Below are 13,650 nucleotides of genomic sequence, written 5' to 3'. Positions count from 1 at the left end.
AATGAGGGGATGTAGGGAACACAGCTACTCGCATGTTCTGCATTAGAGGGTAGTGTTTCCAAGGGAACCCAGAATCTTTCTCAAATGGCACATCTTTGACACCGGTCTCAAAGGGCAGCAGAGACATGAAACACTGGAATCTGGAGCAACAATCTGCAGGAACTCAGTGGTTTGAGCAGCACCTGTGGGGGGGAAGGGAATTATCAATATTTCCCGTTGAACCCCTCTCCAGCTCCCATCACCCATTTTCCGCTTTCCCTCCTGGTTGCATCCACCCACCCACTGGCTTCTCCCCCCACCCTTCGTGTGGATCCAGTTCCAGCTGCCTTTCACCTGTCTCCTGATGGTTCCCTTCTCACCTTTTTTACTTGTCAGAATCCACTACTGGTAGCTCTCCAGCTTTCAACCTCCTCCCCTCCCCACCTTGCCTCCTTTTAGACTCTTCCTATCTGTCACATACTTGTCCAACTCCCCTCTCCTTACCTGGCACCACCTACCTGTCATATTTCACCCCTCCCTCAGCCTTCCAATCACCTACCTGGCCTAACTCACCACTCCACCTCTTCTCTTTATACCGGTCATCCACCCCCCTCCAATCAGTCCTGACGCATGGTTTCGATCTGAAAAATCAACAATTCCTATTACCCCCCTCCCCACACCCCCAGATGCTGCTTCACCTGCTGCATTCTTCCAGCAGGGTGTTTCTTACTTCAAGTGCCTTGGTACCTCATCCCTAACGGCAGCTTTGCCCTGCTCCTGCTCCTCCACAGTACTACACTGGAGACTCCAGTGCCTGGAGTGGGACTTGACCTTACAGCCTCCCTGCTCAGAGCCACATGCTGGCTGCTGAGATGTGCCTGTATTGTCTGGTGAGAGGGGGTTCACTATGGCTGCTAAGCCTACTCAGTTGATTGAAACACAGCAACCCTCGTGATCATCTTTAAAATAAATGCCTTCTGTGTTCTGTCCTTCCAGGTTAAGAGTGAGAGCCCAATCCCTTCCACGTCTGGGACCAGCACACCCAAGCATGGACGGAGACAGCTCCCACAAACGCCCACCAAGCCCCGGCCCCATATTTCATACTCCCCCGTGGCCCAGCGCCCCGACACCTTGTCACCCCCATCCAGCCAAGCCACCCCAAGGAGCAGAGAGGCCAGGTATCAGTCCCTGAGAGTTCAACCCAACAAGACACTGTGGACCGAGTCTCCTGGTCTGAGCAAGAAGACTGACAGCCAGCACTCGACGCCGCTGCGGTACATATCAGAGCCCTCCCTGACCCTCCACGATGATCTGGGCAGCCTGGACCAGACCCTTGGCGAGGAAACGCTCACCTTCGAGGCTGCAGTGGCCACAAGCCTCGGCAGATCCCACACCATCTCTTCTGCTCCTCCTCTCAGGCACTCCTGGCAACTGCCCAACGGGAGTTACCGCACTCGAGTGGTGCGATGTGGAGCAACCACTGGCCCCGACCCCTTCACCGACACTGATGAGGACGACAAATGCTAAACTTGGCACAAACGCAACGGGGGTTGGGCAGGGGAGCGAAGGAGGAGGACGGGAGAGGAAATCAAATCACCGTGGTGCGTGGCTACAAGGAAAAACCAAAACAAAGAAGTCTGCAAAACCTTACAGATACTGAAGGGACCAGATACTCCAGGAGTGTAGTCTCCCAAGCGTGAAAGATGAAGGTTTTGCTCCCACCTCTCCCAACTCCCCAGCACCCCAAACTGGACCATGCATGGACAAGTCAAAGTGCAAGTTGGCATTACCCAACTATATATGGACAAAGGTGTCATTTCAGGAGATTCAGCAAAGGAACGTTGTAAAAGACCTCACACTCTCGCTGAAGCAGCATTGGATGAGTCTCCTGGATCCTTCCCTTTGTACGTTACCAACAGTGACAGACACTTTGGATGGGGAGAGAGTCAAGCCTGCTGCTCCCTCACTCTGAGTCCCATAGGTTGTGTGTTGCTTGAAACCCCAAAACTTCCAACCCCCCCCCCACCCTGTCCTGGGGTAGCAGCAGCCCCCTTGCCTTTCCTCCTTATTTTTGATCACCCGTTATCTTTATATTTGAAAAATGTTCTATTCTTTCTGAAAATCTAAACCAAAAAAAGCTGTGTTATACAAATATTGTTAACATTTTCACCAAAATGGTAAATGTGTTGGCAGAATCAGCTGTGCCCTGTGACTACAGCAGCAACAGACAGACATCTTCAGCTGTGACTACAGTAGGAATAGACAGGCATTTTATACTGTGACTACCAGTAGGACCAGACAGATGTCTCCTACAGTGATTACAGTAGGACTAGTCAGGCTTCTCCAGCTGTAACTACAGTAAGACCACATTGTCACCACCAACTGTGACTACAGCATGACCAGACAGGTGTTTCCGGTTGTGACTACCATGCAGTTCGTTGCAGAATGATTTGGCAATAACAGGCACTCCTGAAATGTGCATGGACCACATGAAATCCCATGTGCTGTAATGCTGCCACTTCTGAAGTGCTTTAAACAGAGAAAGTAGAGAAGTTTTATTTGTAAATAATTACAGTTCTCCTTCCTTACTCTGCCATCTTCCTATAATCCATTTCCTACTTCCTGCCTGAAAGACTGCCCGGTGTGTGCTTCTAGTATGATGCATGGAGTTTGGAAAGTTCTGTCAACCTATTGAGTTCAGTGATTAACTTACTGGCATGTGATTGAGATTTTAAGAAGTGTTTCTGATTTCTTTTCCAATATATGAAACATGTTTAAATTAAATGCTTGATTTTTAATGCAAGATGACCATAACATTCACTGGGCTTTGCCCCAGTGGCATTGACTGAAACTCAGCCACTCTCTAGCCTTTTCACATTGTACTTTTGGCACTGCGATAGCCCTTTATAAAGTGTATTGTGTGGTATTGACAATCAGAATGCTAAAAGGTGTTTGCTTTGTCCTGGAGCTTTAACTTTTATGTCCAAATCAATAAAAATCCTTTACCAGGTGATGGTGTTGTGGTCTGAGGGTGAATCCAGATTGCCTCCCTTCCTGAAAGGACATTTTACCAGCTCCCAAGCTTCACAACAGGTATGAACAAACACTGGGGTCACTCTGCCATAGCCACGTTGGGTAACAGAGATGGGCAGAACCATCCTCTCTGCAATAGATGGAATGCAGCTGCGACAAAGGCGTCCCTTCAGTAAAGTGATCTCAACCAGTCCAAACGTATGGCTTGAAGGTGCTTGTACTCAGGGTGAGAAGGCTGGAAGGAGAGGTAGGGATGACTCCAGGAGATGGGGGAGGTGACACTGGGAGGAGAGAGGTGGGGCGAACCCAGGAGGGAAAGGGAAGATGGGGTGAACCTGGTGGCAAGGTCACCTCCTTGACAGAACAAGAGAGGTAGAGATGATCCTCACTCAGAAAGGAGATGTTGACCCAAGTGAGGAGTGGCGGTGTTCCCAAGGGAAGGTGAAGGGGTAAAAGTACCCTCTTGGTCAGGGTCCCATCCTCAACTTGTGGTGACAAACCCCCACCTCGTCCCCACACCCTACCTGAATGTGTAGCTAACCCACACTCATTCACCTCCCTCCCTGTGCAATGAGCTGCCGTTCCTCTCACCAAGTACTCCAGCCCAGTTGCTGAGGATATCTCCTTCCCTTGGCTACAAACGGTAACCATGGACACTGAGGTGAGCAGCAGGGTCAGAAGAGGCCCTTGGTGTATTCCAGGCAGGGAGCTGGTGATGGAGGTCAGTCACACTTTGAGATCATTGGCCCACCTCTGTTACCCCGCTCACTGGTCACTGTGTGAGATGAATCCCCAGTGGAGCCTGCATCTCCTGTGTACTCAGGCTCAACCTGCCCCAACTCAGATAATCCTACTGAGTGAGATTTCAGGGTGAGAACATGAAGATGGTGGAGACTGAAAGAGTGGAAATCTGCAGACGCTGGAAGCCTGAAATCAAATGTCAGAGCGTGCCCTGCTGCAGGGTTTCAACCCACAACATTGATCATCTTGCTTTTTCCACAGATTCTGCCTGACCTGCCGAGTTCCTCTAACAGGTTGTTTCTTGCTTTGAGTTAGATGGAATGTTTGTCGTACACTTCCTTGGTCAGAAGCAGAGGCACTTCTCTGAGAAACAGTCAGCAGGTCAGAGAGAGTGAACATTTCAGGTTGAAGACCTTTCATTGGAACAACTGGAATACAAGCAGGTTGCAGGGAAGCAGGAATGGTGGAGAGAGAAAAGCATTGTGTGTGACCAGAAAGGTTCCCTGTATACATGGAGTAGCTGCTGCCTACAGAAGGTGAAAGATGGGAGTGTGGTGGGACTGAAACGTTGCTGGATCTGTGAGATGCTAGAATCCTGAAAAGGAAGAGAATGCTGGTAACACCCAGCAGGTTGGGCAGCAAGGGCGGAGAGAGACCCCAAGCCAACGTTCCATCAGCACAAGCCAGTTCTGACACAAAACTGGAAAGGCTGGTTATCTGCAGTTGCTGAATTCCGGAAAAAGTGCCTAGGCAGATGACAAGGAGCTGCATTTACATAGTTTTTGTTGGATAGATGTAGGAGGCCAAACCTGAGCTGTCAGTGTGGAGGAAGTAATCAAATCATAGCACAGAAACAGACCTTTCAGCTCAACTGGGCCACATCAGCACTGGCACTCCTCAGGAGTGTGTGCTTAGCCCACTGCTCTATTCTCTATATGCATGTCTGTGTGGCTAGGCATAGCTCAAATACCATCTATAAACTTGCTGAAGATACAATCATTGTCGGTAGAATCTCAGATGGTGATGAGAGGGCGTACAGGAGTGAGATATGCCAACTAGTGGAGTGGTACTGAAGCAGCAACCTGGCACTCAATGTCAGTAAGATGAAAGAGCTGATTGTGGATTTCAGGAAGGGTAAGACAAAGGAACACGTACCAATCCCCATAGAGGGATCAGAAGTGGAGAGAGTGAGCAGCTTCAAGTTCCTGGGTGTCAAGATCTCTGAGAATCTACCTGGTCCCAACATATCAATGTAATTATAAAGAAGGCAAGACAGTGGCTATACTTTATTAGGAGTTCGAAGTGATTTGGCATGTCAACAAATGCACTCAAAAACTTCTATAATTGTACCATGGAGAGCATTCTGACAGGCTGCATCACTGTCTGGTATGGAGGGGCTACTTCACAGGATCTAAAGAAGCTGCAGAAGGCTGTAAATCTAGTTAGCTCCATTTTGGGTACTAGCCTACAAAGTACCCAGGACATCTTTAGGGAGCCATGTCTCAGAAAGGCAGCATCCGTTATTAAGGATCTCCAGCACCCAGGGCATGCCCTTTTCTCACTGTTACCATCAAGTAGGAGATACAGAAGCCTGAAGGCACACACTCAGTGATTCAGGAACATCTTCTTCCTCTCTGCCATCCGATTCCTAAATGGACATTGAATCTTTGGACACTGCCTCACTTTTTTTTAAAATGTACAGTATTTCTGTTCTTGCACTCTTTAAAAAAAATCTATTCAAATATACGTATACCATAATTGATTTACTTATTATTTTTTTCTCTGCCAGATTATGTATCGCATTGAACTGCTGCTGCTAGGTTAACAAATTTCACATCACATGCCAGTGATAATAAACCTGATTCTGATCTTACTGTCTCACTGAAATGTGATGTTTTCTGGCAGCAGTACAGTGCAAAGACATAAACTTACTATGATTTACATAATAAATAAAGTTACAAAACAAAAGGAATAATGAAGTAGTCTTCATGTTTTCATGGACCATGCAGAAATCTGAAGGCAGAGGGGAAGGAGCTGTTCCTAAATCATTGAGCTTGGGTCTTCAGGCTCCTGTACCTCTGCCCTGATGGTAGAATAGAATTGAATTGAATTGACTTTATTTCTTACATCCTTCACATACATTGATGAGTAAAAGACTTTACGTCTCCGCTTAAATGTGTAATCTGCAATCATAGTAATTTATAATAAATAGAACAGTCAATGTAACATAGAAATACACTCAAATCAGTGTGAGTTAATCAGTCTGATGGCCTGGTGGAAGAAGCTGTCCTGGACCCTGTTGCTGCAGTACCATTTCCCAGATGGTAACAGCTAGAATAGATTGTGGTTGGGCTGACTTGGGTCCCCAATGATCCTTCGGACCCTTTTCTCACACCTGTGTTTGTAAATGTCCTGAATCATGGGAAGTTCACAACTACAGATGCACTGGGCTGTCCACACCACTCTCTGCAGAATCTTGCAATTAAGGGCAGTACAGTTCCCATACCAGGCAGTGATGCAGCCAGTCATGATGCTCTCAATTGTGCCCCTATCGAAAGTTCTTAGGATTTGGGGGCCCATACCAAACTTCCTCAATCATCTGAGGTGAAAGAGGCACTGATGTGCCTTCTTCACCACACAGCTGGTGTGTACAGACTATGTGAGGTCCTTGGTGATGTGGATGCCGAGGAACTTAAAGCTGTTTATCCTCTCAACCCCAGATCCATTGATGTCAATAGGGGGTTAGCCCATCTCCATTCCTCCTGTAATCCACAAACAGCTCCTTTGTTTTTGCGACATTGAGGGAGAGGTTGTTTTCTTGACACCACTGTGTCAGGGTGATGACTTCTCTGTCGGCTGCCTTGTTATTATTTGAGATTAGGCCAATCAATGTAGTGTCATCAGCAAATTTAATTAGCAGATTGGAGTTGTGGGTGGCGACACAGTCATGGGTATGCAGGGAGAAAAGGAGGGAATTCAGTACACAGCTCTGAGGCGGTCCTGTATTGAGAGTCAGAGGGATAGAAAGTGAGGGAGCCCACCTTTACCACCTGCTGGTGATCTGACAGGAAGTCCAGGATCCAGCTGCACAAGGCAGGGTCAAGGCCAAGGTCTCTGAGCTTCCTGTTGAGCTTGGATGGAATTATGATGTTGAATGCTGAACAGTAGTCCAAGAATAGCATTCTCATATAAGCATCCTTCTCCAGATGTGTAAGGATGGTATGTAGAGCAGTGGCTATTGTGTCATCTGTTGATCCGTTCTGTCATCTGTCGATCTATTGTGTCGGTAGGGTCCAGTTTGGGTGGTAGCATGCTGCAGATGTAGTCTTTGACCAGCCTCTCAAAGCAAGTAACGGGAAGACACATGTCCTAGATGCCGATGGTCCTTAATAATGGATGTTGCTTCCTTGAGGCACACCTCTTGAAGGTGTCCTTGGTGGCGGGGAGGATTCTGCCCATGATGGTGCTGATCCAGTCTACAACTCTCTGTAACTTCTTCTGATCTTGTGCATTGGAGCCTCCATACCAGGTTGTGATGCTACTACTCAGGAGAAGAAGGCAGAATAAGAAGCTGGGGGAAGCGGAGATGTACAGGTGATAGGTGAAGGGGAAGTTGGGGGTTGGGGGGGGACGGTGATGAAGTAGGAAGCTCGGAGGTGATAGGTGGAAGAGATAAAGGGCTGAAGACAGAACCTGATAGGAGAAGATAGTGGACCAGGGAATAGAGGGAAGGAGAGAGGGAGCCAATGGGCAGATGTGGAGAACAGAATGAGTGAGAGGGGAACTAGAATGGGGAATGGAAAAAGAGAGAAGGGGTGCAGGGAGAAATTACCATAAGTTTGAGAAATTGATGTTCATGCCATCGGTTCGGAGGCTACCCAGCTGGAATATGATGTGTTGCTCCTCCAACATGCGTGGGGCCTCTTCATAACATTAGAGGTGGTTATGGACTGACATTCCAAGAAAGTAAAGACACTGCCATGTTATTGTATCTAAGCGCTAGGCATAAGACAGGTTATTTATTATGTTAATGCCAGTGAATTTAAAGCTGATGTTCAGTGTATTGTGTTTCCTACAAACCTGTCTGCCCTCTCCTGATTTTCAGCTATCAGCCTGCACTGTATTCCTTTCTCATTTCCTTACCTTAGACATTGTGTCATCTCCTCAGAAACCACACAGCAGCTGAAAGGTGCAAGGATATGGGTGACATTTCTCCTGTCTGCCTCAGCTTACTGTCCTGATTTGGGCGATTACAGGAGCAACATGCAGCCACAGGGTGTCTCCACTGCTTTACTTTTACTAATTAATGAACTTAAACAGATTTTCTTTCGACACAGGAGCTTCACTCTCAAATCAATCCCATTTCCTCATTTTTCCATTCTTTCCTACAATCACCATCATTCTCCCTCATTCACCGACACAAGCAATAGACCCATTAAACCACCAAAACTCTCGGCTTTGTGATGTGGGAAGAAATTGGAGCACCCTGTGAGGTCACTGAGAACGTGCAAGCTCCAGAGAGAGAGCACCAGAGTCCAGGGTTGAACCCAGGTCAGTGGTTCTATCCCTCTTCTGTCAGTCAGTGCCCTCTGGGCCTTGGTCATATCCAACTACTGTTGCTGTCAGTGAGGGTGTCTGAAACTTCCTGACCAAAAGGAGTTAACACCATACTTGGTGCTTGCTGTCCGCTATCACACAAAGTTCCATGTGAGGTGTGATAATTGAGGGAATCATTGAGTGCTCAGGATAATCTCCACAAAATGGGGAGTGTGAGTAAGGAATTGACATCACAGGAAAAGCCCTCCCCACCACTCAGCACATCGACATGGACATTGCCAGAAGAAAGAAATATCCATCATCAAAGAACCACACCATCCAGGTCATGTTCTCTTCTCATTGCTATCATTGGGAAAGAGGCACAGGAACCTTTGGTCCCACACCACCAGGTTCAAGAACAGTTATTACCCTTCAACAATCAGGTTCCTGAACCAGTGTGGATAACTTCATTCACCTCAACACTGGACACGGACTATGGAGGACGCACTTTCAAGTACTCTACAACTCATGTTCTCAGTATTATTTATTTATCTATCTGTTTATTTTTTATTTGCACATTGATTGCTTTGTGTATAGTTTTTCATTTATTCTATTGTATTGTTCTACTGTGAATGCCTGCAAGAAAATGAATCTCAGGGTAGTATGTGGTGACATATAGAGTACATACTTTGATTATAAATTTACTTTGAACACGGTTAAGGAAAGAATGAAATAGCAGTCTGCTTTGCAATTTTCCAAATGTGCTGGGAATATGAATGAAAGCCCCAATGTTAAGAACTCAACAAGTGGCAGGTGGGTCGAGAGGACATAGACCAGCTCCCTTGGAAGCCTACTGCTGTCTGCACCCCAGCTACATGTGGAAAGAGCCCCACTTGGCAAGAAATTATGTTGTAGCTTTATGAAGCTCTGGTTAGGCTGCATCTGGAGTATTGCATTCAGTTGAGAAGGATGTGCAGACTTTGGTGAGGGTGCACCAAAGAGGTTCACCAGGAAGCAATCTGATGCTATAGGAGAGTTTAAATGCGGGTTGTTTTCTCTGGAGACACGGAAGCCAAGGGAAGACCTATAGATAAAAACACAAAACGCTGGCAGAACTCAGCAGGCCAGACAGCATCTATGGGAGGAGGTAGTGACAATGTTTCGGGCCGAAACCCTTCATCAGGAGTGAAGTAACATGGGATGGTCGAGGGGGGATAAGAAGTGGGGGGAGGGATAAAGTAGAGAGCTAGGAAGTGATAGGCTGGAGGGAAATGGGCTGGGGGAAGGTGGAGAATTATGGGAAATAAAAGAGAAAGAAAGGTAGGGCTGGGGGGACATTATAGTGAGGGGGGGAAAAGAGAGAGAAAGAGAACCAGACTAAAATAATAGATAGGGATGGGGTAAGGGGGGGGCAGGGGTATCAACGGAAGTCTGTGAGTTGAATGTTTATGCCGGCAGGTAGGAGGCTACCTAGGTGGGAGATAAGGTATTGCTCCATCAACCTGCATGTGGCCTCATCTTGACGGTAGACGAGGCCACGGACAGACACATCGGAGTGGGAGTGGTCTGTGGAATCAAAGTGTGTGGCCACAGGGAGATCCCGCCACTACTGGAGGACTGAGCGCCGGTGTTCAGCGAAACGGTCTCCCAGTCTGCAGCGGGTCTCCCCAATGTATAAATGGCCACATCGGGAGCACTGGATACAGTACATCACCCCAGTTGACTCACAGGTGAAGTGGTGCCTCACCTGAAAGGACTGTCTGGGGCCTAGGATGGTGGTGAGGGAAGAAGTGTGGGGGCAGGTGTAGCACTTCTTCCGTTTGCAGGGATAAGTGCCTGGAGGGAGGTCGGTGGGGAGGGATGGGGGGGATGAATAGACAAGGGAGTCGCGTAGGGAACGATCCCTGCGGAAAGCCGAGAGTGGGGGGAGGGGAAGATGTGGCTGGTGGTGGGATCCCATAGGAGGTGGCGGAAGTTACGGACGATTATACGTTGGATCTGTAGGCTGGTAGGGTGATAGGTGAGGACCAGGGGGACTCTATCCCTGGTGGGCTGGAGGGGGGATGGGGTGAGGGCAGAGGTGCATGAAATACGGGAGACGCGATGGAGGGCAAAGTTGATAGTGGATGAAGGGAAGCCCCTTTCTTTAAAAAAGGAAGACATCTCCTTTGTCCTAGAATGAAAGGCCTCATCCTGAGAGCAGATGCGGCGGAGGCGGAGGAATTGAGAGAAAGGGATAGCATTTTTGCAGGAGACAGGGTGGGAGGAGGAATAGTCTAGGTAGCTGTGGGAGTCTGTAGGTTTGTAGTAGACATCGGTGGATAGGCTGTCTCCAGAGATAGAAACAGAAAGATCTAGAAAGGGGAGAGAGGTGTCAGAAATAGACCAGATGAATTTGAGGGCGGGGTGAAAGTTGGAGGCGAAGTTAATGAAGTCGACAAGCTCAGCATGTGTGCAAGAAGCAGCGCCGATGCAGGCTGTAGGCTTGGAACATAGATTGCTCCACATGACGGACAAAAAGACAGGCATAGCTAGGACCCATGCGGGTGCCCATGGCTACACCTTTAGTTTGGAGGAAGTGGGAGGAGCCAAAGGAGAAATTGTTAAGGATGAGGACTAATTCCGCAAGGCGGAGAAGAGTGGTGGTAGAGGGTGACTGGCTGGGTCTGGAATCCAGGAAGAAACGGAGAGCTTGGAGACCTTGCTGGTGGGGGATAGAGGTATATAGGGACTGGACGTCCATGGTGAAAATGAGGTGGTGGGGGCCAGGGAACTTGAAATCTTTGAAGAGATGTAAAGCATGGGAAGTATCACGGACATAGGTGGGAAGGGATTGAACAAGGGGAGATAAAACAGAGTCGAGATAGGCAGAAACGAGTTCAGTGGAGCGGGAGCAAGCAGAGACAATGGGCCTGCCTGGACAGGCAGGTTTGTGAATCTTAGGTAGGAGGTAGAAACAGGAAGTGCAGGGTGTGAGAACTATAAGTTTGGTGGTAGTGGAAGACCTATAGAAGTTGATATAATTCTGAGAGGCACAGAGTAGAAAACTGGTATCTTTATTTTCCCCAGGGTAGAAATATCTAGTAGTCATGCATTTATGAGAAGAAGAAAGTTCAAGGGGGATGTGTACAGTAAGTAGCTTTACACACTGGTGCCTGGAATGCGCTGCCTGGAGAGTCGAATACAATAGAGGTATTTAGGAGACCCTTTGAGATATGGAGCATGTGCAGGCAGAAGGGATTAGGTGTTATTAGTTTGGCACTACATGTTGGGCTGAAGGAACAGTTTCTATGCTGTCCTATGTTCTGTGTCCTAGACCCAGGACTCAGACAGGACAGTTTAGCTGTCCTGAGTTAATTGGGAAACTTGTTGCCATTCCATCAGTGTACAGAAGGATGAACCTGCCCATTGACCATCTAATCCACTGTGGGGTTGTAAAACTGACCAAATAGATTCCAGTCTGCAGCTCCCCGGGTGTCTGTTACTTTCTACACAAACCATCCCAACCCTGTGGGTAATCTCTGGTCTGTAACCCAGTCCTGTATTTGTGCGTGCTGTCTGATGGTGAAGCATGAAGTAGTACACGGGCTGATGCAAAAGGGAAGCAGGAATGTTGAACAAGTCAGATGAACACACTTCAACAGGCTGCCATCATTGAAGCTACTTGCATTAACTGTCCTCAGGGAGTGGGTATGATCATGACCATACACAGATCTAATGATCTCTCTCCTCCTGATCTACCCAGCTCCTCCTCCAACCCTCCACCCACACCCCCAGCTCCCTATCATTCTGTTTATTTTCCCTCCTCCAAACTTTGCATCTTCCCATTACCCGCACCTCCTCCCACTGGGTCCCCTTCTCCAGGGTTCCCACCTGCCCTCCCAACCTTCCTCACTTGGTTCCATGCCCCACTTTCCTCTCCAATCAGAATCCACCATCTGCAGCCCTTTATCATCTCCACCCAAAACCTCCCAGCCTCCTGCATCTACCACATGCACCTCACCTGCATCTGCCTATCACCTGCCAAGCTCTTGCCCCACCTCTTCCCCTCACCTTTTTCATACAAGCTATCTTCCCTCTCCTGTTTCAGACCAGATGAAGGGGTCTCAGCCCATAATATTAATTGTCCACTTCCTTCCACAGACATTGCCTGATCCGCTGAAATCCTCCAGTTGCGTGTTTAAAGGGTTGTTTCATTCTAGTGTTCCAATCAGATGTGGCTAACATTTAGATCCTAATTTCCCCCTTTCATCATCTGAGAGCCTGTTGTCATGCTGAGTTAGGTCTGGTCTTGCAGAGCAGCATTTTCCTTCCTTCATGCAAGTCAGCATTATGAGTCAGAAAGCAGCCAACACCAAGAGTGACTTCAATCCAGTGCACGCCGGAGTCATCTGCCTGACAGATCAGTAATTTAAGACAACTATGCTGTGTACAGAAAGTAAAGAGAGGAACTGAAAAATGCAACAGACAGCATGGATCTGCAGATAACAAGAATGGGAACTGATTTATTCAAATTAGCATATGTGAGGCCATCAAATGTTGGACCAGAGATTCTGGTGTTCGCTGACATTGTAAATACTTTGCATCTGCCTTACAGATAAAGAATATCTCTGGCTCATCACCACACAGAGAAGGAATATTCAGATGGGTCTGAGAACCTGGGCAACTGGCAAAAGAGTGCACCATCTCAAAAACTACCTCCCCACCAGGGAAGAGTCTGCAGATCCCACTTTGTCCTCGCCAGCCAAAGATTGCTGAGAGGCAGCTGGGATGTTACACTTCTTCAGGGCGACTTTGATCACATGCATCAATCATTACTCTGTCTTCCCACTGTCCTCTTCCCCCAATAGAGTGTGGTGTTAGGCATGCAAATTAAGTCCCTGTTCCTGCTTTTCACCATATTCCTTGATCGTTCCTATCCTAAGTTCAACAACTCTTTATTGAACATATTTAACGCAACACAGAGCAATACAGCACATCAACAGGCCCTTTGGCCACCAGGTTGTGCCAAGTACAATCCTGAATTAAACTAAACCGTTCCTGATCCGTATCTCTCCATTTTCTACATATTCATGTGTACCATCTAAGAGCCTCTTAAATGCCACTATCATATTTGTTTACACCAGCACGTTCTAGGTACCCACCACTCTCTGTAAAATATCTTGTCTCTTACCTCTCCTTTAAAATTTTCCTCTCTCACCTTAAATGTATGTCCCTAGTATTTCTAATTAATGTCTTGGCCTTTAACTGTTATCAGCTATAGAGAATTCCACAGATTCACCATTCTCTGGGAGAAGAAATGTCTCCACATATTAGCCCTTACCTTATGCTGACACCCCAGTTTGGAGACTCCCCATGCAT

General features: G+C 47.6%; 1 protein-coding gene across 1 annotated transcript in view; it reads left to right on the top strand.

Moving 5' to 3' along the window:
* LOC140737314 (probable voltage-dependent R-type calcium channel subunit alpha-1E) overlaps positions 1-2,959 on the top strand; it is a 619,860-nt gene extending 616,901 nt beyond the window's left edge. Inside the window, 1 exon segment of the mRNA XM_073063744.1 lies at positions 976-2,959. Within this exon segment, the coding sequence (XP_072919845.1) occupies positions 976-1,506 (531 nt within the window). The 3' untranslated portion in view covers positions 1,507-2,959.
* The last annotated feature ends 10,691 nt before the right edge of the window (positions 2,960-13,650 follow it).

Source organism: Hemitrygon akajei, chromosome 12, assembly GCF_048418815.1.
Source record: "Hemitrygon akajei chromosome 12, sHemAka1.3, whole genome shotgun sequence".
Taxonomy (NCBI): Eukaryota; Metazoa; Chordata; class Chondrichthyes; order Myliobatiformes; family Dasyatidae; genus Hemitrygon; species Hemitrygon akajei.
Note: the sequence above shows the minus strand (reverse complement) of the source record. Positions and strands in the feature narration are given on the sequence as shown.